Source organism: Myotis yumanensis, unplaced genomic scaffold, assembly GCF_028538775.1.
Source record: "Myotis yumanensis isolate MYYU_CA2020_CCGP unplaced genomic scaffold, mMyoYum1.0.hap1 SCAF_1, whole genome shotgun sequence".
Lineage (NCBI taxonomy): Eukaryota > Metazoa > Chordata > Mammalia > Chiroptera > Vespertilionidae > Myotis > Myotis yumanensis.
Window position 1 is genome coordinate 10,309,109 of NW_027223752.1, and position 27,144 is coordinate 10,336,252.

Below are 27,144 nucleotides of genomic sequence, written 5' to 3' on the forward strand. Positions count from 1 at the left end.
GACAATTCCCAATATTTACCTGGTGCCAGAGAAGAAAAAATGCCCAGATATGTGACTTATATCTGACAATTATGTAAAACTCATAATAATTATATGGGAATGATAACCGGAGGTAATTTAACTGCTAAGAGGCCAGTAGGGGAGTGTGATGGGGATAAAGAAGTTGCTTCGGTGTATAAAGATATGGATTCTGAGCTAGTATTTATTACGTGCTTATTCATTGTAAAGTAGCTATTAGATGTTTTTAATTTATTATACTCATATTTTTATGTTTTTATTGTTGATAGCATTACAGATATTTCCCATTTCCCCCTTCCTCCCACCCTCTACACACCTCACCCAGGTCTTCACTATCCTAATTCTCACAATGACCCTGTGAAATGTCATCCCTACTTTACTGAATAGAAAATGTGCTTGTAGAAGTTGAGTAACTTTCCAAAGATTCAGCATGTCAGTGGGCAGGGCTGATCATAAGCCGGAGGCTGTGCCTTTTCCTTACCATGAGATGATTATTGAAGGAAGATAGTACCACACTGAGAAAAGTTATAATATTAAAGAATGAGACTGATGTATGTATGGAGCAGAATTGTGGTGGATGGATTTAGCTGTTTTGGTGAGAGTTCAAATCTAATCATGTATTTTATATCTTCACTTTTTAAAATTTTCACTTTGTGGCATCTTTGTATGCTGACTAGATCTATTGAATCTGGAGAAGTCGGTTCTAAACCACCTTTGTCACTAGTTAGTAACAGACTTTGAACATTTTACTTCATGCTTCATGTATCAACTCTAAAGTACTTTCCATCTCTAAATGTATATCTGTGTGTGTGTGTGTGTACATATCTATAATAATAAAAGCGTAATATGCTAATTAGACTGGACGTCCTTCCGGACAACCTTCCAGATGAAGCTGGGGCTGCTAGGGAAGCCCAGGTCCTGTGTGCCAGAGGGAAGCCAGTACCGGCAGCTGGGGGAAGGAAGGCCTACTCTTGCATGAATTTCGAATATATATATGGGCTGAATTGCTAGAATAAGGAAACATGAAGCTGGTAGCAAAACCATATAGAACCCAAAGACTGCACCTTAATAGTCTCTCTCTTGAATTATGTTTTCTCATGTTCCCTTTTTCTTAATGAAAGCATTAAAAAAACTTTTCAAAGTAAGTTTTTAGTTCTTTGGTCAAAGATAGATACAACCAAATCCATGCAAATAAAATGAGAGATTTTTAAAAATATTTATTTGAGAGAATTGACGTGGAATAACTTTGAGGATAACTTAATAACAGATCATCCAGCCCAGTCGGTGTGGTTCAGTGGTTGAGCATCGACCCATTAACCAAGTCACTGGTTTGATTCCTAGTCAGGGCACATGCCCTTGTTGTGGGCTGGATCCCCAGTGAGCAGTCATGAAGGAGGCAGCCAATTGATGTTTCTCTCACATCGATGTTTCTATCTCTCTATCCCTCTCTAAAAATAAATAAATAAATAAATAAATAAATAAATAAAAACATGTTTTTAAAAAAGAAAAGATTTCTTAAAAATTAAAAAAATAATAGGTTATTCACACTGGGGTGCTGGAGCATAATACATTTTAGTCAGTTTTCCAGGGGTGAGGAATACTGAGGGGTTCTAATGGTGTTTCATTACTGAACTTGAATGTTTAGCAAAATAATACAAGATTGTCCTGGTAAGGGCACTATTTCAAAGTTTGGCTGTGATAACCTCTCCATTTAATTTTAAATTTATTCCTACACCCAAAATATAATTAAGTATAGCACCATGCTGATATAATTTTGATGAACCATTTATTTCTTCTTCCCTTGTGAAAAAAAGTTGTTTTCTTTTAGGTATAAAAAATGCACTTCAAAAAAAATTCTCCCCTTTGAGGATAAATGTGATGGGAGGAGATTTGACTTGGGGTGGTGAACACACAATACAATATACAGATAATGTATGATAGAATTTTACACCTGAAACCTATATAATTTTATTAAGCAACTAGAGGCCCGATGCACAAAATTCGTGCAAGAGTAGGCTTTCCTTCCCCCAGCTGCTGGCACTGTCTTCCCTCTGGCACCCTGGACACGGGCTTCCCTTGCAGCCCCGGCTTCATCCGGAAGGGTGTCCAGTCTAATTAGCATATTATGCTTTTATTATTATAGATGTCACCCCAATAAATTCAATAAAAAATTCTTCCCTAACTATGTGATAAGGATTGTGAATTTCAAAATCCACCACTGTTTGAGCTTTCATTGTCAATTAAATGCACTGAATCAAGCACATCAGTTTTGAGGGAGGAGAAAACATCAGTTAAATTTAATTTGCTCAGCAGTTGTCAGGAGCCGCACAAGATCTGGATTTTACTCTCCCCACAACTGAAAAGTCAGTGTGTTCCCATTTCTGGCAAAAGACAGAAAACCCCCTCCATCACAGACAAGGTCTTTATCACTCACAGCAAAAGCAACAGCCAGGCATCAGCATGATGCTCACTCCAGTTCCCCCCGCCCCCTGAGGCCCATGGAGTGGATATCTATTATGGGTGGTGCATTAATTTACTGGGGCCACTAAGCAAAATACCACAGAGTAGGTAGGCTTCAACAACAGAAATCTATCGTCTCACCATTCTGGAGGCTCTGAATTTGAGATCAAGGTTTTGGGACGTGGATTCCTTCTGAGGGACACGAGGGAAGGACCTATCCAGGCCTCTCCTTGGCTTGTAGATGGCTACCTTCTCCCTGTGTCTTCATATCATCTTCCCAGCATCCAAATTTCCCTTTCTTATAAGGACACCAGTCATATTGGAGTAGAGCCCACCCGAATGTCCTCATTTTAACGTAATCACCTCTATCACGACCTTTACTCCAAATACAACCACATTGTCAGGTACGAGGGTTTAGGACTTCAATGTGAATTTTTGAAGGGGCGCAATTCAGCCCATGACAGATGTTCGCTTACACACATAGTGGGCGCACTACAGGAGAGGAACACTAACCGTGGGAGATTCACCACGGAAACAAACCTGCTCTTGTCCAGGGAAGAGAGCCTCGTCCCTCAAGGTTTCTCACGACAAACACAACTCAGAAAAGGCGTGAGTGAAGAATGGCCAGGGCCTTGCATTTTGGGCTCATGTGGATTGTCTCTCCCAAACAGACTGCAGTCAGAATCTCAGATTGAGGTACAGCTATACTGCCCTCGGGGTCTTTAAGTCAGGTTCTGTTTGTACGCAGTTATAGGAAGCTATCTGCATTGAAGAAAAACCTGAGCCATACCTCTTTAGTTTGCAATAATTATATTTATAAATATCTTTAATACCAAGTAGGGAGTAAATGTAGAGCTTAGTCAACTGCTACGTTACCTGCTTTTGTCACATAAATATTTTTACCTTAAAGGAAGAGATGTTTCTACACTAGGTAGTTGTTTAGAGCAAAGGAACTCAAAAATATGTTCAGAGTTATCAAATGGAAATAATTCTTATTTCTTCCAACAGATGGAACTGCTACTTTTATATGTTATAATTTTGCTTTTGAACATGTTAGATTTTTCATCAGGAATAATATATAATAGTAAAGGTAAGTTTAAGACTCTCTTACTCGCTATTTTCTTCTCAGGAGTTCTTTATATCCCTCCCTTGCTAACAGTTACAATATTTTTCTTTTAGTATTTCTTCATTGCCATATCTTCCACTGTTCCAAGGTATTATCTATTGTACTCTGGTTCAGAGGTTTCTAATAATACCACTGTGAATGTGTTGTTAAGTTGTGTACATAGAGACTTCTCTTTTGTTATAGTATTTCATTACTCAGAAGTCATAGACTCTTTAAAATTTAAGAAGTATTTTATATTTGCAGAACTTTATTTGAATAGGTCTTTTGAATAGATCTTTTTTATTTTCCTTCCATGAATAGTTGCTGGTAGTATGAATTATAAACTGAATTATAAGGCTAGTAGATTAAGATGGGGAAATTTTCTGATATACAGTGACCTTTGAACAACGTGGAGGTTAGGGGAACTGACCCCCTGCAATCCAAAATCTGTGAATAACTTTTGACTCCCCCCACATTTAACTCCAGTGGCCCCTCGGTATCTGCAGGGGATTGGTTCTAGAACCCCCATGGACACCAAAATTCACAGGAACTCAAGCTCCTTCTATGAAATGGTATGGCATGTAGAAGAATGCATACACTTGGCCCACAGTGGTAGATCAAAAGTACTTTTTGAACTGGGTTGTAAAATGTGTTAAAATATGAGGCATTCATGGAAATAGAGAGAAGTCCACGAGCACTTCAGGATTACTAGTATAGGTTGTGTGCACGGGAGTTTAAACAAGGGACTTGGCCGTTTAGCATGGTCTAACAGGATACAGCGAGGATGACCCTTAGACACAGAAACATCTTGGCTCTACTCTGACTACTGTTGTGAGTTGGGTGACCTTTGGGCAATACCTTAATCTTCCTGAGTCTTGGTTCAATCTTCTTAAAAGAGGAGACAATAAGTCATATGGCACAAGATGGCATGTAAACCCAGAGTCTGGCTCAAAGTTTGTTACTAAAAGGAGTTAATTTCCTTCTGTTTTGATTCTCTTCCTTTAAGGAGTTTATTCATTAGACAATGGAGTGTCAGTAAAGATTTTTTAAAAAGCAGATAAGTGATTTGGACTTTAGAATCAAATTATAGCTTTAAAAAATAGATCTGGCAGCATTGTCAGGTGTGGGCAAAATAAATGTATGGGATGACCTTGAAAACTGTTTAACAGTATAACCTCAAAATGTACTTTAAGCCATATTTGTGATACTTGTATCTTTCAGAGTCCCCTCCCTTACATTAAGCTACTAGAGGCCTGGTGGATGAAATTTGTGCACTGGGGGTGGGGGCGGTGTCCCTCAGCCCAGACTGTGCCCTCTCGCAGTCCAGGAGCCCTCAGGGGATGTCCAACTGATGGCTTAGGCCCACCCGGCAGTCAGACATCCTCAGCGCTGCTGCGGAGGCAGAGAGGCTCCCACCACTGCCGCTGTGCTCGCCAGCTGTGAGCCTGGTTTCTAGCTGAGCAACGCTCTCCCTGTGGGAATGCACTGACCACTAGGGGGCAGCTCCTGCGTTGAGCGGAATCCGGCTCTCCAACATCCCCCAAAGGGTCCCAGATCTTGAGAGGGTGTAGGCCAGGCCAAGGGACCCCACCGATGCACAATTGGGGCTGGGGAGGGACACGGGAGGTTGGCCAGCTGGGGAGGGACTATGGGAGGACTCCAGGCTGTGTCTGGCCCATCTCGCTCAGTCCCGATCGGCCGGACCCCAGCAGCAAGCTAACCTACCAATCAGAGCATCTGCCCCCTCGTGGTCAGTGCATGTCATAGCAAGCAGTTGAGTGGCCTTAGCATATTACGCTTTGATTGGTTGAACAAATGACTGGACGACTGGACATTTAGCATATTAGGCTTTTATTATATAGGATGGGAATGTCTTATCTATAGTCCTAAGAAGGGCTAAAGCTTCTCTGTTTTGTTTTTTTTTTTGTTTGTTTTTTTAAATATATTTTATTGATTTTTTACAGAGAGGAAGGGAGAGAGATAGAGAGCTAGAAACATCGATGAGAGAGAAACATCGATCAGCTGCCTCCTGCACACCTCCCACTGGGGATGTGCCCGCAACCCAGGTACATGCCCTTGACCAGAATCGAACCTGGGACCTTTCAGTCCGCAGGCCGATGCTCTATCCACTGAGCCAAACCGGTTCTGGCAAAGCTTCTCTGTTTTGATTGGTCACCGATTCCTTTGCCTGCTCCTAAAAATCCAGCTGTGCCTTCAAATTCTTTCTGCTAGGACCCACTTGCCACTCAGACCTTTGAGGGCAGGACTGTGGATGACCCAAAGCTAGTGGCCCATGGGAAGCATTCATGCACTTTTTGCCCCAGAAAATTTGGTTTGTGCAGGACTCCAACATAGCCCCCTCCTTCCCATAAAACCATATCCTATCCTTTCCCCCAAATCATCTCTTGTCTTTATCCAAGCAGGAATCTGAGTTTATACCTCGAATTAAAGGAATACATGCTACATTATTCAGTGGTCCCATCAAAGCCTCTTTTCTCAGGTTAAAGATAAGGAGAAGGAAGAGAGGATTCTGGAAAGGTAGCAGAGCGGGAAGCACCAGGAGTCCGTCTGTCTCCCCACCAACTGTGCTGGCAGAATCTGTCTGATGTAACTATTTCGGGACCCTGAAATCTCCAGAAGGCTTGGACAGTAGATTGTAGTTAATTTTAGTCATGGCCCACTCATCGCAGTAGAAGCTCCCCACTCATCCACCACCCTCACCCCATGGCAGGCAGCTGTGCGGTGTTTCTGGGGCAGTTGCACACAGCGTGCAGAAGCCAGGGGAGGCGAAAGGGACCCTGTCTTGCAGATATTGGGACTGTGTGCCCTGGTTGCTGACTGCCGCTGCTGACCGTGGAAGTGCAGACACAGAAGCAGGCAGCCATGTTCTTAGCCACCCACCCCGACCCTTTTGGTGCCAGAACCTCTCCCTCTGGCTGAAATTATTTCCAGGGGACTTAAAGAGCCAGTGTCCTTTTCCCAGCCTCCTTTATTTTTTACTTTTTTTTTCCCTTCTGGGAGTCAGACATTAAGGACTAGGAAATAAAAAATACAAAATAAAAAAAACTTCTTATATGGGAAAATTAGAAAGTTACTGCACATGCCCAGGCAAACATGCTGGCTCAGAAAAGACCTGAGAAAACCTTACATGTACACTTCAGGCTGATCCTATACACAGAGACAGCCTCCAACAACATTAAAGCGAATAGTAAACAAAATAACAAAAAAAGCAAACACTGGGGAATGGGGAGAATCTGATTTATAGAGTTAACCCATAATTAGGTTCAAATGTTTAGTTTTCAACAACAGCAACAACAAACCATAAGGTATACCCACATAAAAAGAAAACAACAACAACAACAAAAAACACACAAGAAAGCATTGCCCGTTCAAAGGGAAAAAAATAAATCAACTGAAACTTTTTCTGAAAAGCAGATCTACTACGCGATGACTTTAAAACAACCATCGTAAAGATGTTCAAAGAACTAACGAAAGAGGTAGAGAAGGTTAACAAAACAATGTGTGAACAAAATAGAAATATTAATAAAGAGATACAAAACCAAAACAGAAACCAAAAAAGAAATTCAGGAGCTGAAAACAATAACTGAAATAAAAAATTCACTAAAGAGATTCAAAGGCAGATTAGAGGATGTAGAATAAAGAATCAGTGAATTTGAAGATAGGACAAAAGAAGTTATTGAGGTTGAGAAGCTAAGAAAAAAGATTGAAGAAAAGCCAAAAGAATAAGAACCTGTGGAACACCATCAAATGGACCAACATATACATTATGGAAATAACAGGAGAAGAGAGAGAAAGAGGCAGAGAGAATATTTAAAGAAATAACTGCTGAAAATGTCCCACATTTTATGAAAGGCATGAACATAAACATTCAGGAAACTCAACAAACTCCAAGTAAGATGAATTCCCAGAGTCCTACCAAAGACAGAGAATCTTGAAAACAGCAAGAGAGAGCAAATCATTAAATACTAAGGATTCTCAATAAGATAATAGGAGATTTCTCACTAGAAACTTTAGAGGCCAGAAGTCAGTGGACCAAAATATTCAAAATGCTAAAAGAGAAAACCTGTCAACAAAGAGTTTTATACCTGGGGAAACTGCCCTTCAAGAATGAGAGAGAAAAATGAGACATTCTCAGATAAACAAAAACTGAGGGAGTTTGTTACCACTAAATTTGCCCTGCCAGAAATTCTCAAGAGTGTCCTGTAGGGCAAAATGTAAGGACACTAGACAGTAAATTGAACCCATGTGGAGAAATAAAGATCTCAATAAAGGTAAATAGATGGGAAATTATAAAAGCTAGTATTTTTGTAACATACTTTCTTTTTACATGATTTAATAAATTAATACGCTTTTAAAAAATGTATTAGTATAAAAGTTAGTATTATTGTAACTTTGGTTTGTAACTCCAGATCCTATATTCTACATAATTTAAGAGATTAATGTATTTAAGAAAGTTAATTTATGTTTTGGGGCACACAATGTATAAAGATGTGAATTTGTGGCATCGATAACTGAAAGGGGTGGCGATAGAACTGTAAAGGAGCAGTTTTTATGTCATTGAAGTTAAGGTGCTATATATTCAAATTAGAGTGTTTACCTTTAGGATGTTAAATGTAATCCCATGGAAACCACAAACAAAATAGATAAAGAGCATATACAAAGGAAATTAGAAAGGAATTTAAATGTTTAACTATAAAAAAATCAACTCTCTCTCTAAAAAAGAAAGACAGTAATACAGGAAATAAGGGTAAAATGTTATAAGGCATATAGAAAATTAACAGCAAAATGACAGAAGTCTCTCTTAATCAGTAATTACTTCCAATGTAAGTAGATTAAACTCTCCAATCAAAAGATAGAGATAGGCAGGATGGGTAAAAACACACAGGATCTGTCCTCGCTGGTGTGTTCAGTGGTTAGAGCGCCAGCCTGCCCACCCTACGGTCACAGGTTTGGCTCCCAGAACATTAATGTTTCCCTCTCCTTCTCTCTTCCCCTCACCTCTCCCTCCCTTCCACCTCCTCTAAAAATCAAAGGGGGAAAAATATAACCTCGGGAGAGGGTTAACAAAACCAAACAAACGATAAAACACACGTGACCCAACTTTGTTGTGTATAAGAAATTTACTTTCCATCCAGATAAGGAAAAGGGCTCTTCCACCTCCTCTCCCACCCCCGTTTTCGGGAGAGGAGTCACCTTCACATTCATAGCCCTCTATTAAAACAATTTTTTTCCCAATCTCCAAATCCTCCCCCTTTCACATGCTCACAAAGTTGAGAAGCTTAAGAGTCAAAAACAGTTTTCTGACCATCTCTGAAAAATCTGCCCTGTGGCCTCGCATGTGAGGTCGCTTATTCTGGTGTTCAGTCCAACCTGCCTTTTTCCTGTCTTGATTTTGTGTCTCTAAAAGGAAAAGTGGTCGAAGATTTAGAATTTTATCTAGAGGTATATGCATGGAAAGCATACAATTACAACTGTTACTCTTTTAAAAATATTTCGTCAGTTTAAAAGTATGATTTTTCATGGACATTATTCTATCAGTAACCCAAGATATATATATTTGTATTGTTCAGGTGACGTCACGAAACACTTTGATTGCTCCAACCAAGGATTCTCCAAAAAGAATGAACTACTCAGGTTGTATCTTACTTCAGATGACTTGGTAAGGTCCGCTGATAGCACGCTGCAACCTTTCACATTCCTTTTAGCTCCATGAGTCAAACCAGTCCAATCACCTTCCACTGGGTTCAGACTTAGGGAGGTAAAATTCTATATAAATAATAATGATAACCGGAACGGTGAGCCGAGGTGTTTTCCCCCGGGGTCGTGTCTCACGACGTGGAAGGATGAGCTCCTCGGACCAGAAGATGTAAGCAAAAGTGTGGAACAAGCAGAGTCGGACACCCTGCAAGGGGAGGGGCACTCGATAATGGGCGGCCCTTTAAAGCCGGTAGCCCAGGGGTAGAGGTTTGCTCCACGCCTCCTCTGTGTCTGTCTGTGCCATCACCTGATGATTCCCTGTGGTTCTGCCCGGCACCGGACCTAACTTTCCCTGTTTCTCTGTGTTCTTTCTCTGTCCCTATGCGTTCCTACGCCTTGTTGCTGCAGGCCCTCCCTTGTTTTCCTCCTGCTGTTGTATCCTAAATCAGCTCAGATAGATACGAGATGCCTTAATGAGCCAATTAATTAGCAGTCTTTATTCGCCTGGGTCCACGGGGAGGTGTTTCCCAAATCTCGTAGCAAGCAAATAGAGGAAGTTCTATTGATACCTTTTTGAGGCCTTTGTTGGCAGATTTTACAAAGAGCTCGGTGTAGGTTATTGTTGCAGACAGTTTGTAGCCTTGAATACATAATGAACCCATACTTGGCGTAAGAATATGGGAATTACTATCAGTATCAGCATTAGCCTGTTACGTCAGATGGCTAGCTTGCAAGGTCAGGCCGCTAATTTTTTATCTTTTTCTGTTATTCAAACTAAAACAGTTGTTTTACAGAATAAGGAACTACCGGAAAATAACAGAGTTGACCTACAGCACAAAAGGCTGTCTAAGAATGTCAAGTAGTTCAAACAGCAGTGTCAAACAGCAGTTTTCCAAAGGAGGAATGGCAATGCTTCACTGCTTTGAGCCCAGAAAATTTTACTATTTCTGTTTGGTTGGTTCCTGTGGTCGGGCTGCTCAAACTGCCATGTCTGCCCCTGCGTCTGTTCCCTGGACCCCTGCCCTGTCTGCCTGCATTTCAAGTTTACCCTCTCAATAATACTTTCTATTCCATTCCGCTTGGATTAAATAAAATATTTTATTTAGCCGTTGAATGCCCTGGGCGGTTTTGTTGTTTTTAAAGATGCCTCAAAGGTGCCTCCTTCTTCACTTTTTTAAAAGATCAGCTATAACGATCTTCATTTTTTATGGATGTGGTTTATACTTTTGAAGTTTGATAGATGTAGCCTGGTAGACAAAGGAAAGTGTCTCACTGACCTTGAGAAAGAATCTTTCCTTTTTATATAACAAGTGCCACCTTGCAGTTGTTTTGGATAGGAGATTATTCAATCCCTTTGATTTAAATAATGGCATATTTAAAACACATACACACACATCAAAATAAAATAAAATATACTATTAAGGTAGCCATGTAGCAAATGCTACCAAAAACGTAAGTTAATAAATAGTGCACAGATTGCTTAAAAATCTATGATAAATATAATAGAAACAAAGAAAAACACCCACAAGGGCAAATATATTTAGCCCAAAGTCTGCTTTGACTTAGTTCCTAGTTTCTTCTTCATATGCCAAACATATATTAGGGTTTTTAATTTTTATTGATAATTATTGTGAACCTCATGCCCTTTGAGTCAAAAAATGCCTTTCCTATTTGTGATTATATATTACTAGAGGCCCAGTGCATGAAATTCGTGCACGGTAGGGTTCCTAGGTCTGGCCGGCAATCAGGGCTGATCATGGCCTTCTGGCTGCCGGCCGGGGCCTTCCTTCCCTGGCTGCTGGCTGCCTGTGGGGCCTTCCTTCATTCCGCGCCACCCCCTGGTGGTCAGCGCATGTCATAGCGAGTGATCGAACTCCTGGTCTCCCGGTTGAACCCCCGAGGGGACACTTTGCATATTAGCCTTTTATATACTAGTATATACACTAGACGCCCAGTGCACGAATTCGTGCATGGGTGGGGTCCCTGCGAGGATTGAGCCGAAAATGGCAGTCTAATGCCTCCTGCCACTCCTACCTGCTGCTCCTGCTCATCCCGGCCCCACTGCACCTGCCACGGGCTCACACCCAGTCAATCCCTAATGGGAGAGGCTGGCACCGCTACAGCAGCACTCACCAGCCATGAGCCCTGTGTCTGGCAACCATCCTGAAGGTGGGGTGGGGTGGGGGGGTAGAGGTGCCAGGATGCGATTGGCCCTCCAGGCAAGCAGTGGGACACCCTTGCTGGCCCAGGATCCAGATCCATCCTGCTGATGTTCACGGCAGTTGTCAGGAGCCACCTGGCACCTGCTTTTATATTGTTTCTTTCTTGTGGAGCATCTAGGGAGGGGAAGCTGGTCTGTCAGTGCCTGGCTCGTTCTCCAAAGATTGGACCTGCAGGACTACTGAGGGAGTGAGTGGCTCCCTGCCAGGCTGGTGGGCCGCCGGGATGGGTGGGTCAGCTGAGCAGCACTCCCCCTGTGGGAGCGCACTGACCACCAGGGGGCAGTTCCTGCCTTGGGCATCTGCCCCCTGGTGGTCAGTGCGCATCAAAGCGACCGGTCATTCTGGTTGTTCTGTGGTAATGGTTGCTTAGGCTATTATTATATAGACTAGAGGCCCGATGCACGAAATTCATGCAAGGGGCTCGGCCCTCACAGCTGCAGCTGCTTGCCTTGGCCCTCACAGCCCCGGCTTCGTCTGGAAGGTCATCCAGAAGGTCGTTCGGCTGTCCAGTCTAATTAGAATATCACACTTTTCTTATTATAGATGGGAAAAGAAGGGCGTTAGAGGAAGAGAGAATTGCCAACCCTGGGTCGAATCTTGTTCCTTCCATGTTTGGTCTGTATGCCATGGGGCAGGTCACTTAAACTCTCTGATCCTCAGTTTTGTCCTCTTTAAAGGGGAATTACAACCTGCTGCTTAGGTGGTTATGATGTCGTAGACCTAGCAGTGGTGTTAGTATAAATAATAACGAACATTTATAAACTACTTATGTGTGTCAGGCATTTTTCAAAGTGTTTTGTGTCCATGGACATTTAATCTTCTTTAAGATAAGAACTGCAGAGTAGTACGGAAGCTACTTGGGTTTACTGTCTGGAGCCTGTGAAATAAACTGACGGAAGACAGATGAACAGGAGAGAAAAAAAGATTTTCTTTAGACACGCAATGTGCTTAATCATGGGAAAACGCAATGATAAGCAATTCAAAGGGGTGGTTAGAATTGGGGCTTCGCATGTACCATCTTAACAAAGGGCAATAAATTGTGGAGTGTGACAAGACAAAGAAAAAGGAGTGTGGGTTTATCTTCCGACCAATCCCCATTACATTGTCAGTTCCACGAGGGCAAGGGTTTTTTATTTTTGTACACTTCTGTTTTCCCGGCACTGTATCGCTGCCTGATTTGTAGAAAGAGCTCAGCAAATCTTTTTAGAATGAATATGTCTCCCCCCTTAGATAGGTAACGTATCCAAACTATGGGGAGGAATAAATGAATTAAAACTCTTAGTATCCATCAGCATTTGTGATTGCTACATTTTTACATACCTTCTTAAAACTGGGAAATACCCAATCAAATGCAGTAAAATGAGTTTCGCTTTATACATTTGTTTCTTTTTTATTTAGACACAACATACTGATTTTACTAAAATAGGGATTTCTACATGTGATAGCATATGGCTTTGAGTCTATGTTTATTAAGTGTAATAATTTTTATAACCATTTCTATGACAGAGATTATTATAAGGATTAGTAACATTTATTGTGACACTAGCATAATAGGTTACTGGGTTCTGAAAGTGAATTTTTCAAAATAGACTCTCTTCCCAGAGACTAGAATGACTAGAGATAGCAGTCTTTAGCAGCATCTACTTTTCATAGATTTTTTTTCTCACTTTTAAATTAATGTAATACGCTTTTCTTCATTGAATTGTCATTAATGGTTTGTTTTTCCTCTTTCCTAAAGAGAATCGAGTGTATTTTCCATTCTGACACTAACTTTACTTCAAAGGACTTTCTAAGCGTGTTCACATCAGGAGGGGTTGTTCCCAGCTTGAAAATCATAAATAGTACATATGCTGGCGTCTTCCACTTTAATTTAAAGCTGGTAATTACATTTTACTTTGTTCTGTTTAATAGTATTAACAAGAAGCATACTCTTCTTAATAGAATGTGGTTTTTTTAAAAAAATAGCTAGTCCAGTAATATTACATTGATATATTTTAAAATTCAAAAATAATGTTATACTTTTTGCTTTAAACAGTCATATTTTTTAAAAGAAATTAAGAGAAGAAAAGAAAAACTATACATGGTTGTTTGCTATTTACCTGCATATTTGCTATTTGCACTGCTCTTCATTCTTTTCTGTAGATATAAGTTGCCCTCCGGTGTCCTATCCTTTTATCTTGAAGAACTTCTTTTAGCCGTGGCCAGCATGGCTCAATGGTTAGAGCATTAGTCTGTGCATTGGAGGGTCGCAGGTTTGATTTCCACTGAAAAGCATGTAGCTGGGTTTCAGGTTCCTTACCTGGCCTGGTCAGGGTGCGTGTGGGAGGCAACCAATCAATGTGTGTCTCTCACATCTCTCTCTCTCTCTCTCTCTCTCTCTCTCTCTCCCCCCTCACCCCTTCTCCCCGCTCCCTTTCACTCTCTCTAAAAAATCAATGGGGGAAAATATCCTCAGGAGAGGATTTAAAAGAACTTCTTTTAGCATTTCTTACAATACAGGTCTGCTGGCAACAATTCTCTGGAAGTTTTTCCCATTGAGCATGTTTTTATTTCACCTTCTTAGGAACGCTTCATTAAGACATAATTTACATACAGAAGTTCACCTACTTAAAACGTACCATTAAATGGTTTTGAGTCTATTCATTGATTGTGCAACCTCTGTGTTTTCTCCTAAAAAGTTTCTGATTTTACCTTTTACATTATTGATCCATTTTGAGTTCATTTTTGTGTGTGGTGTGAGGTCAGGGCCCACATCACCCTTTCACATGTGCACAGCCAACTGCCCTAGCACCGTTTTTTAAAAATACTATTGTTCTTTTTCTACTGAGTTGTTTTGGCACCTTTGTTGAAAATCACTTGACTGTAAATATGAGGTTTTATTTCTGGATTCTCAATTATACTGTATTGCTGCTCTATACATTGATATATATATATGTATGATTTTTTTAGAGAGAGACAGAAACATTGATTGATTGCTTCTTGCATGCCCTCCCCACCCCCACTGGGGATATATTGATTCTTTTTTTTAAATGTTTTTATTGAACTTTTTAAAAAAGTGAGAGAAAAAAACATCAATTGGCTGCCTCTTGCATGTTCCCTACTGGGGATCAAGCCCACAACCCTGGCAAGTGCCCTGACTGGGAATAGAACCAGAGACATTCTGGTGCATGGGATGATACTCAACCAACTGAGCCATACCAGCCAGGGCCTATACATCTATTCCTAAGCCAGTACCATGATGCCTTGATACTATTGCTTTGTAGTAAGTTTCGAAATCAGAAGAATGAGTCCTACAACTTTGTTCTTCTTTTTCAAGATTGTTTTTGCTAGTTTCCATAGAATTTCACTAGTTTTCATCTGAATTTTAATATGAGCTTGTCAATGTTTGCAAGGAAGTCAGTGGAAATTCTGATAGTGAGTGTGTTCAACCTGTAGATCAATTTTGGGGGTATTGCCATTTTAATAATATTAAGTCTTCTAAACCATGAATATGGGATATCTTTTTATTTAGTTTCTTTTTTCATTTCTTGCAACAATGTTTTGTATTTTTCAGAATGTAAGTGGTGTACTTCTTTTGTTAAATATATTCCTAATATTTTATTCTTTTTTATACTATTGTAAAGGAAATAGCTTCCTTAATCTCATTTTCAGGTTGTTATTTGCAAATGTATAGAAATAAAATCAATTCTTGTATATTAATCTTGCATACTGCAACCTCGCTGAACTCATTTATAAATTCTAATCGTTTTTTAGTGGTCAGTTTAATGTACATTTCTAAGAATAAAATTACTGGTTAAAGGGTATATGCATTGGATGTTTTTGTTTTATTTTTGTTTTTAAAAGATAGAGTGTAGCCCTAACCAGTTTGGCTCAGTGGATAGAGCGTCGGCCTGTGGACTCAAGGGTCCCAGGATCGATTCCGGTCAAGGGCATGTACCTTGATTGCGGGCACATCCCCAGTAGGGGGTGTGCAGGAAGCAGCTGATCGATGTTTCTCTCTCATCGATGTTTCTAACTCTCTATCCCTCTCCCTCCCTCTCTGTAAAAAAATCAATAAAATATATTTTTTAAAAAAGAGTGTAATATGCCAAAGTAAGTGTCGTTATTAACATTGTAAAAAACTGTTCTCTGATGTCTTTTTAAATTCAGTTCAGTGATCAAATTTACTGGCTGATTGATATTCCCAGAAAAAACATTACAAGAAGTAGAGGTAAGAGTGATCTGAATTAATTATTATAGTCATGGGTCTGGATTGCCAAGGTTAGCAAATAAAAATATTTATTATATTACAAAATTGTTTGCTATTCCATGTATGACCAAAATGTATGACCTAAATATAGGTCATACTAAAACTTATTTGTGTTTAACCTGAAATTCAAATTTAATTGAGGTTTCTGTATTTTTTCTGACTATTTTTTCATAGATTGTTCTGACATGTATAACATTTATATTATTCCTTCCTAGAACTTAAAAATTAAAGTATTGAGGAATTTGTGCACCAATTAATTTTACTGAAACTGAATCATTAATCTTAAAATGCTATAGGCTATAATATATAATATGTTATTTTACTATGGAATCTGCTATTAAGTGCTAGCTTTTGTGCTTACTTGCCATTTGGTGAATTATCTACTTAAATCTTTCTTGTTATATATTCTATATACAAGTCCCTTGTCAGATATATGATTTGCATATATTTTCTGCCAGTCTATGACTTGTCTTTTTTCATCTTTTAAGAATGTCTCTTGAATATCAGGGATTTTCATTTTGATTGAGTCTAATTTATCAGATTTTAACTTATGGATTGTATTTTTTGGCATTATAGCTAAGAAATCTTTGCCTAACTCAAGTTTATGGCTCTGAGTTTGGTATTTAAGTTGGTGACTCAACTTGAGTTAATTTTTGTACCTGACACAAACTGAGGTTCATTTGCGGCTGGGGGGGGGGGGGGGGGCGGGGAATATGGATATGTAATTATTCCAACACCATTGTTGTTCAAGCTATTTGTCTCCATTAACTTGCTATTTCTGAACTCTCTATCTTTTACCAATACCACGCTATCTTGATTACTTTGGCTTCATAAAATGTCCAACTAGTATAGAGAAATAAACATTCAAGCACTGGAGTAAGCGTGGTGCTATTTTTTCAGGGTGGGACACAATCACCTTGGTCACTTACCTAATGGATACGTCTTCTTTCCCCAAAGTAACATGGGTTTTAATAGCCACAGAGCCCTCTTTCCTGGAACTCTTCAGAGAATCCTACTGTTGTTCTGAGTTCTGGAATAGCATGTGAGAGCACATAAACTTCCTGAATACATTGGTCTGGAGTTTTGGCACTGAACTCTTCAACTTCCGGTTCTGGATCTACCAGATAACACAGTGTACACAGCCTCTTGGCTGTTCTATATGCATCTTTCACTAACTTACCAACATCACACGTGAGGTTAATACTTCCCACGTGTTTAGGGTGAGCAGGATGGGTACTGCCACCAAACAGAAATGTGTGCTGGGTAACAAGCAGGTGGAAAGAGACGCCGTTGGTATAAAATCAATCCCGGAAATATCGGATATTACTTCCCGTGAAAGTATCAAACCAATACTCTTCCTTGCATTTCAATCATCCCATGTACCATTTATAGGACCCACATCATTATTTCTATTTCTGACTTTCATCGAGACATAAAAAGTGATCCAAGACGTGTGGATCCTCAGGGCTCTTATTTTTATGTTTTGTTTTGTTTGTTTCTCTTTATTGATTAAGGTATTACATATGTGTCCTTATCCCCCATGGGCTCCCCACCCCCACTCCCCACTCATGCCCTCACCCCCCTGGTGTCTGTGTCCATTGGTTATGCTTATGTGCATGCATACAAGTCCTTTGGTTGATCTCTCCCCCTTACCCCCACCCTCCCCTACCTTCCCTCTGAGGTTTCACGGTCTGATCAATGCTTCTCTGTCTCTGGATCTGTTTTTGTTCATCAGTTTATGTTGTTCATTATATTCCACAAATGAGTGAGATCATGTGATATTTATCTTTCTCTGACTGGCTTATTTCGCTTAGCATAATGCTCTCCAGTTCCAGCCATGCTGTTGCAAATGGTAAGAATTTATTCTTTTTTACCGCAGCGTAGTATTCCATCGTGTAGATGTACCACAGTTTTCTAATCCATTCATCTGCTGATGGGCACTTAGGCTGTTTCCAAATCTTAGCTATGATAAATTGTGCTGCTATGAACATAGGGGTGCATATATCCTTGCTGATTGGTATTTCTAGTTTCTTGGGACATATTCCTAGAAGTGGGATCACTGGGTCACATGGGAGTTCCATTTTTAGTTTTTTGAGGAAATTCCATACTGTTCTCCACAGTGGCTGCACCAGTCTGCATTCCCACCAGCAGTGCATGAGGGTTCCTTTTTCTCTGCATCCTCACCAGCACTTGTCATTTGTTGATTTGTTGATGATAGCCATTCAGACAGGTGTGAGATGGTACTGCAATGTCATTTTGATTTGCATCTCTCGGATGACTAGTGACTTTGAGCATGTTTTCATATGTCTCTTGGCCTTCCTTATGTCCTCTTTTGAAAAGTATCTATTTAGGTCCATTGCCCATTTTTTTGACTGGGTTGTTTATCTCCCTTTTGTTAAGGTGTATGAGTTTCCTGTAAATGTTGGATATTAAACCCTTATCAGTGATAACATTGGCAAATATGTTCTCCCATGCAGTGGGCTTTCTTGTTGTTTTGTTGATGGTTTCTTTTGCTGTACAGAAGCTTTCATTTTGATATAGTCCCATTTTTTTATTTTCTCATTAGTTTCCTTTGCCCTAGGAGCTGTATCAGTGAAGATATTGCTTCAGCATATGTCTGAGTTTTTGCTGCCTATGTATTTCTCTAATATTTTTATGGTTTTTCTGTCATACGTTTAAGTCCTTTATCCATTTTGAGTTTATTTTTGTGTATGGTGTAAGTTGGTGATCTAGTTTCATTTTTTTTTTTTGCATGTATCTGTTCAACTTTCCCAACACCGTTTATTGAAGAGACTGTCTTGACTCCATTGTATGTTCATGCCTCCTTTATCACACCCTTTCTTGATAAAAACCCTCAGCAAAATGGAAATAGAGGGATCATACCTCAACATAATAAAAACCTTATGTGACAAACCTACAGCCAACATCATATTCAATGGGCAAAAACTAAAACCATTTCACCTAAGAACAGGAATGAGACAGGGATGCCCACTTTCACCACTCCTGTTCGACATAGTACTGGAAGTGCTAGCCATAACAATTAGACAAGAGGAAGAAATAAAAGGCATCCAAATTGGAAAAGAAGATGTAAAACTGTCATTATTTGCAGATGACATGATGTTGTACATAGAAAATCCTAAAGACTCCATCAAAAAATTATTAGACTTAATAATTGAATTCGGCAATGTAGCAGGATACAAAATTAACGCCAAGAAATCTATTGCATTTTTATACCATTAGTGAATTTTCTGAAAGACAGATTAAAAAAATAATCCCATTTACCATCGCACCAAAAAAATTAAGATACCTAGGAATAAGCTTAACTAAGGAGGTAAAAGACCTGTACTCGGAAAACTACAGGACATTGAAAAAAGAGATAGAGGAAGATATAAACAGATCGAAGAACATACCGTATTCATAGATTGACAGAATCAACATCATTAAAATGTCCATACTACCCAAAGCAATCTATAGATTCAGTGCACTCCTCATTAAAATACCAATGGCATATTTCACAGACCTAGAACAAACTCTCCAAAAATTCATCTGGAATAAAAAATAAAAAAAAAGACAATGAATAGCTGCAGCAATTCTGAGAAAGAAGAACAAAGTAGGAGGGATCTCAATACCAGATATCAAGCTGTATTACAAAGCCACTGTTCTCAAAACTGCCTGGTACTGGCATAAGAACATACATGTAGACCAATGGAATAGAATAGAGAACCCAGAAATCAACCCAAACCACTATGCTCAGTTAATACTTTTATGTTTTAAAATTTGTATATTTCATGACAGTTGTGCATATGCCAACTTTAATCCAGTCCTATTGAAGGCAAGTTCAGTTCTCCATCAGAAGATTTGACTTCCCTCATTGTTTTACCCAGTTGCGCAAGAAGCTCCATTTGTAGAAACATATATGATGTTTCTCACACCATTGCCCAGGGTCCAAAAACTGCTTGATAAAGAGTAGTGACAACAAGAGCACAAATAGCAATTGATCTCTTGGGGACCAGGTGCTTCAGTCACTGGAAGAGCCATATCCTTGCTGTGATATAGATCCACCTCAAGGCCTGGGTGGATATGAGCGCTTGTGCAGCCAAGCTGTTTGGGTCAGGCATGTTGTTCATGGGTGCACCCTGGTTTCAACCTTGGCCTCAGTCTTGGCCTGTGGGTGCAACTGCAGGGGCTCCCAGGCTGAGTTCATCATCTATGGCTTCCCCAGATACCACTCATACTTTTAACTCATCTATACTTTTATATTTAAAGTGGATTTCTTAGAGTTAGCATATAGTTCAGTCTTGATTTTTACCTCTCATTTGGAAATCTGACTCTTAATTGGTATTTTTTAGACCATTTACATTTAATGTAATTGTGGGTATGGTTGTACTAAATCTCCCATCAGGTTGTTTTCTATTCATTCCATCTCTTCTGTTTTCCTTTTCCTTTTATGTCTTTATTCATATTACTTATTTTTTATGATTCCATTTTATCTCCAGTATTGACATATTATTGTGCTTTAAAGTGTTCTTATTGTCAGCCCTAGAGTTTATACTATGTATTTTAATTGATCACAGTCTACTTTTAAATAATATTATACCATTTTACCTAAGTGCATAATTTTCCTTTTACAAAGCCATGACTGCTCTTAGAGAAAAATTATGATCTAAAATATTATCTGGATTCATTGCTGTGGTGATAGAACATTTCACAATTCTTTTTCTCTTATTGTATCATCAAAATATTTATAGGCAGACTATAGAAAAATATATATAAATGCAATCAAAGTGATTGAGAAATGAAGGGTCATCATTGTTGGTAATGTTCATATGGTCTTAAATTTTACCAACATGACATACTTAAGAATAGTTAATTATTTGCCTTTTATTTCCAAATAGATATTGCAGCTGTAGAAGAATGGATAGTAAGAATTTATTTACAACATGGATTAAATACTTACACTACTGAAGGAACACTATTGGATAAAATTCGAGGTAAATGCCGGCAGATAAAAGTAAAACGGGATTTGTAATGTTCTCTCAACAAATCTTGTAACCTACTTAATGCCTAACTCTGTGCTAAGTAGTAGAGATAAATAACTAAGAAATGATCATGACTCTGAAGGGGCTCCCCATCCTAATGAGGCAAAGAATTAAAAACATGTGGGTAATTGTTAGTAGAGTGCTAAAAAGGATGCTATGGCAATATGGAGATGGGTTTTCTCTATAGCCACAATGCAGGTCATAATAAACAATGGCTTTTAGAAGATACTGTTCATTGCAGAAGTCTTCCTTAAGAGGACCATCAGCAAAATTTCCTGTTCAGTCTTAGTAAGAACATTTCTATTTTTTTCATGAAAAATTGGTTGTTTAATTTTAAGGTCATAAACACTGAGTGATATAACTGACTAGGTTTCTTTTTCCCAGTTGTCTGACTCATAGCCCAATTTTTAAATCACCTATAACGCTATAGTATACATTTTCTAAAAATCCTCAGTCCTAGATTTTGTATTTATCCTCACTTTCCTCTTTACTTTTATTCATTCACTCCCACTTTAATAGGGTGCTATGCGGAGTAAACATAAATAGTACATTTTATGAACAAGGTCACCTGGGTAGCTTTAAGAAAAGGTTCCCCTTATACCAGTGATGGCGAACCTTTTGAGCTCGGCGTGTCAGCATTTTGAAAAACCCTAACTTAACTCTGGTGCCGTGTCACATATAGAAGTTTTTTGATATTTGCAACCATAGTAAAACAAAGAATGATATTTTTGATATTTATTTTGTATATTTAAATGCCATTTAACAAAGAAAAATCAACCAAAAAAATGAGTTCGCGTGTCACCTCTGACACGCGTGTCATAGGTTCGCCATCACTGCTTATGCCCCAACTAAAATCTCATCTCCGTAAGTGGGGCCAGGCATCTGTTGTTAAGAATAAACATTTTCTGCACAGCTGGTTCAGATGTGCAGAGCTGCTCTAGAGAAGAGGTTGCATAGGTACCAGGAGACATGTACAAATCTATTTCTTGCGACATTTTTTTATAATAAGAAAGATGGAAAACAGCATAAATGTACAGCGATAGGGAAAGGACAAATACATGTGGTATGTTCTGTTAAAACGAAGTAAATAGACCATATATGTCATCGAGAACAGAACTCAAAAACATTGAGTGAAAAATCAAGTTTCAGAATAAAGTAGGAAAGCATTTATCTAAAATTCAGGAAATCCATGCCCAGCCATTGTTGCTCAGTGGTTGAGCATCAACCTATGAACCAGGAGGTCACGGGTTCGATTCCCGCTCAGGGCACATGCCTGGGTTGTGGGCTCGATCCCCAGTAGGAGGCATGCAGGAGGCAGCCCATCAATGATTCTCTCTCATTGATGTTTCTATCTCTCTCTTGCCCTCTCCCATCCTCTATAAAATCAATCTACACTAATAAAAGAGAAACATGGTAATTGGCGTACAACCGCTACCCTTCTGATTGGCTAATCAGCGTATCCTTATGCAAATTAACTGTCAGCCAAGATGGCGGCCGGCAGCCATGCACTGAAGCGAGCAGGGAGGCTTCCTTGCCCCAGTGACTGCAGACTGCAACGTTCCCCGCCTGACTTGCCGGACTCTGAGCTGGCAGTTTGAAACATTCTAACAAATATAGCCGGCTGGGATCTCAGAGCTGAAGTTATACATTGTTTCGATTATAGAACGGCAAACAAACCAGCAGCGGAAGCCTCAGAGCTAGAGCCAGAGCTAAAGCTGGCCCAGAAGAAAAAAAAAAAAGAAAAAAAGGAGTGGTTGGGAGCTTCCCGCCAGCCTGAAAGCAGTCAAAACCGCCAGCCTGAAAGCAGTCAAAACCGCCAGCCTGAAAGCAGCCCTCAGCCCCTCACCCAGACTGGCCAGGCACCCCAGTGGGGACCCCCACCCTGAAGGGTGTGTGACCAGATGCAAACAGCCATCATCCCCTCATCCAGGCTGGCCAGGCACCCCAGTGGGGACCCCCACCCTGATCCAGGACACCCTTCAGGGCAAACCAGCCGGCCCCCAGGCCTCTATCCTATATAGTAAAAGGGTAATATGCCTCCCAGCACCGGGATCAGCGGAGCAGTGAGGCCTCCTGGCACTGGATCAGCATGACAGGGGGCAGCGCCCAAACCCCCTGATCGCCCTGCGGCTCTGTGTGTGACAGGGTGCGGCGCCCAAACCCCCCCCCCCCTCCACGGGCCCTGCTCTGTGTGTGACAGGGTAGAGCCATAACCTCCCCATCGGCCCTGCCCTGAGTGTGACAGTGGTGGCGCCCAAACCCCCTGATCCTCCCTGCTCTGTGTGTGATAGAGGGCGGTGCCTCAACCCCCTGATCCGCCCTGCTCTGTGTGTGACAGGGGGTGGTGCCCCAACTCCCCTATTGGCCCTACTCTGTGCGTGACAGGGAGGAGCTCCCCAACCCCCTGATGGGCCCTGCTCTGTGCGTGACGGGGGGGGGGGGGGGGGGGGGCGGCGAGGGGGGGGGCAGTGCCCCAACCCCCTGATTGGCCCTGCTCTCTGAGTGACAGGGGGCAGCGCCCCAACCTCCTGATTGGCCCTGCTCTGTGCGTGACAGGGGGTGGCACCACAACCTCCCCATCGACCCTGCCTTAAGTGTGACAGGGGGCGCTGCCCCAACCCCCCAATCTGCCCTACCCTGAGCGTGACTGAGGGTGGCATTACAACCTCCCAATCCGCCCTGCTCTGTGCATGACGGGGCGGCGCCCCAACTCCCCAATCAGCCCTGCTCTGAGCCCGACCAGGGGCTGCACCTAGGGATTGGGCCTGCCCTCTGCCACCCAAGAGCAGGCCTAAGCCAGCAGGTCGTTATCTCCCGAGGGGTCCCAGACTTCGAGAGGGCACAGGCCGGCCTGAGGGACCCCCCCTTCCCCCCCCCGAGTGCACAAATTTTTGTGCACCGGGCCTCTAGTTTTATATATATTTTTCCAGGAAATTTATTCAGGAAATAAAGCAATGCTGTATCTTGTTCATGGTTACATATATATTGTAGTGAAAAAATAAAAGCATGGACTAGAAATGCACACAGCAATTTCACGATAGTGGTTGCAAATGGGGAGAATTTGGGAATGGGGCTGTGGAGGGGAGCAGAGGTATCTTCAACCATATCTGCATTATTTTATTTCTTTAATCAAAAGGAACATATCTAAAACAAAAAGGACAAAATGTTGTCTTTCCTGTTGTCATAGTGTCCAAGATTTTTATAAATAGCGAATCAGTTGTTCAATAGTTATTGCAAGTCTCTGAGACTGTGATATTTTGTCTTATGCTACTTTTAAATACTAAAATAACAACATAAAGTTCTTTCCATTTAAAAAATAATCTGAAATAAGAATCATTTACATATTGAGATGTACCCAGAGTATTACATGCTGCATTAAAAACTTATTTTTATTTTTTTATTATTTAAAGTATTACAAATAGTAGTACATATGTCTCCTTTTTTCCCCAATTGACCTTCCACCAGCCTCCCCTCCCCCCTCCCAGTGTCTTGTGTCCATTGGTTATGCTTATATGCATACATACAAGTCCTTTGGTTGATCTCTTACCCACTCGCCACCCTCCCTGGCCTTCCCGCTGTAGTTTGACGTCTGTTCGATGCTGCTCTGCCTCTGTATCTATTTTTGTTCATCAGTTTATAATGGTCTTTATTATCCATAAATGAGTGAGATCATGTGGTATTTTTCTTTCATTGACTGGCTTATTTCACTTAGCATAATGCTCTCCAGTTCCATCCATGCTGTTGCAAATGGTAAGAATGCCTTCTTTTTTATAGCAGCGTAGTATTCCATTGTGTAGATGTACCACCGTTTTTAAATCCATTCATCTGCTGATGGGCATTTAGGCTGTTTCCAAATCTTAGCTATGGTGAATTGTGCTGCTATGAACATAGGGATGCACATATCCTTTCTGACTGATGTTTCTGGTTTCTTGGGATATACTCCTAGATGTGGGGTCACAGGGTCAAATGGGAGTTCCATTTTTAATTTTTTGAGGAAACTCCATACTGTTCTCCACAGTGACTGCACCAGTCTGCATTCCAACCAGCAGTGCACGAGGGTTCCTTTTTCTCTGCATCCTCTCCAGCACTTGTCATTTGTTGATTTGTTGATGATAGCCATTCTGACAGGTGTGAGGTGGTACCTCATTGTTGTTTTGATTTGCATCTCTCGGATGACTAGTGACTTTGAGCATGTTTTCATATGTCTCTTGGCCTTCCTTCTGTCTTCTTTCGAAAAGTGTCTATTTAGGTCATTTGCCCTTTTTTTGACTGGGTTGTTTATCTTCCTTTTGTTAAGTTGTATGAGTTCCCTGTAAATGTGGGAGATTAAACCCTTATCAGTGATAACATTGGCAAATACGTTCTCCCATACAGTGGGCTTTCTTGTTGTTTTGTTGATGGTTTCTTTTGCTGTGCAGAAGCTTTTTATTTTGATGTGGTCCCATTTGTTTATTTTCTCTTTAGTTTCCATTGCCTTAGGAGCTGTATCATTAAATATATTGCTTCAACAAATGTCTGCTATTTTGCTGCCTGTGGCTTCTTCTAAGATTTTTATAGTTTCCCCACTTACGTTTAAGTCCTTTATCCCAAATGAGTAGTTCTTAAAGGCTTCAGGTGCGGCACTGGGATCCACCTGTCAGAGGATCTGAGAGGTGACCAGTGTTGTGGGTGCACAGTAAGTGACAGGCAGAGTCGTGTATAATGGACTTGGAGAGCCTGGCAGGGATCATGGTAAAAAGCCTGGATTTTATTCTAGTTCTAGTGAAAAGCTGTTGGAGTGTTTTAAGGAGGAGAGTGATAAATTCTGATTTATGCCTTATAAAAAGATCACTTTGGCTGCTGTGTAGAGAACTGAATATTGGGGGAAGGATGGCAAGAATCGAATAAAGGAAATTGGTTGGCAGCTGTCGCCCTATTCCACTCAAAGAATGGTCCGGAAGTCCTTGGGCTGTGGGATTAGCAGTGGAGGTGGTGAGAAGTAGGAGGCTTCAGAAAATGTTTTGGAAGTAGAGCTGATAGGACTTCCTGGTGGACTGGGGGTGAGGGAACCCAGGCATCGAGGATGAATCCTAGATCTCTTACTGGAGCAACGCCCTGGAAAGTCAGCTGCCTTGCCCCAAATTCTCTGACTTTTGGAGTGGATTTGTTTGGTTATAAATCGTGTCTCTTTCCCTTCTTGGCTGTCCCTAAACTATGTCAACCCAGATGGAAATCTAGTTCCTTTCCTGGCTTTGCACTCTGTGAGAAATATATCCCGTGCAGTCTTTGGTTTTGTAGCAGATTTTATTAAAAGTTTGGGGAGGTGGAGGAGGTTTACATTGAAGAAATGTAAACAGTTCAAGAATTGATTATCAGATATCTCTGTTCTTTAAAGTCCTTTGATGATATTTTTTAAATTCAGAGAGCAGTATTCTGTCAAATTTCCCTGGCTTACGTTTTTGGATGCTCTTTTCTCTCTCTCTCTCTTTTTTTTTTTCAGAAGAAAAGAAAGCCTCCCATTTTTTTATGCAGTAAAATTTTACTTTCTCCGGCTCCAACCCTTTGCACATCCAAGAGCAGATTGCTGAGCTGAAGCCGTCCCACCTCAGATTGGTTTCTCCTGTTGGTTCCACCCTAACTTCTTTCTATCTCCCAGAAATCCCTCTGAGTGTCTTGGCCACTAAAGATTAACTTCCCTGTTCTCCATTGTGACTCTGGATTTATTCTCATTTTTATATATCTACTGCTGTTTAGATGGTGTTGGGGGAAGAGAACAAAACGTAAATGTAACCAGGCCAGCATGGCTCAGTGGTTGAGCGTCGACCTGTGAACCAGGAGGTCACGGTTCAATTCCCGGTTGTGGGGCTTGATCCCCAGTGTGGCAGCAGATCAATGATTCTCTCTCATCGTTGATGTCTCTCTCTCTCTCTCTCTCTCTCTCTCTCTCTCTCTTCTCCCTTCCTCTCTGAAATCAATAAAAAATAATAAATAATAAAACATAAAAGTAAATGTATGGGTTCTTGAAGCAGAATTTGTGCTCCAGTTTATAAATGTGCATATCCTGTGACCCAAAGATTTCGTTTCTGGGGGTAGATCCTGTGGCCAATTATATTTTCCAAAGATCGTGAAGGCGGTCAGTGTGTTCCCTCTCACATGCTCTTCTGCAGGGTGACCTTGCCAGGCCTCCATCAAGGGCAACTAGGCTTCCTTCTTTCTATTCTGGGAAATAAGAATTGACCTATGTTTAATGGGTGGAGAGTGAGGCGATGCCCCCATTTTTGGAACAATGGAATAGTTCATTTACATAGTTGCTCTAAAATCCTTCAAGGAAAGCAACCATGCTCCGTTTTCAAG

General features: G+C 40.7%; 1 protein-coding gene across 1 annotated transcript in view; it reads left to right on the forward strand.

Annotated features, from left to right (window-relative positions):
- The first annotated feature begins 3,486 nt into the window (after positions 1-3,486).
- The window catches only part of LOC139004173 (cation channel sperm-associated auxiliary subunit beta-like), a 104,450-nt gene continuing 80,792 nt past the window's right edge, over positions 3,487-27,144 (forward strand). Inside the window, exons 1-5 of the mRNA XM_070407328.1 lie at positions 3,487-3,568; positions 9,175-9,263; positions 13,262-13,402; positions 15,673-15,733; positions 20,668-20,763. Coding sequence (XP_070263429.1) covers positions 3,487-3,568; positions 9,175-9,263; positions 13,262-13,402; positions 15,673-15,733; positions 20,668-20,763 — 469 coding nt within the window. The remainder of the gene's footprint in view (positions 3,569-9,174; positions 9,264-13,261; positions 13,403-15,672; positions 15,734-20,667; positions 20,764-27,144) is intronic.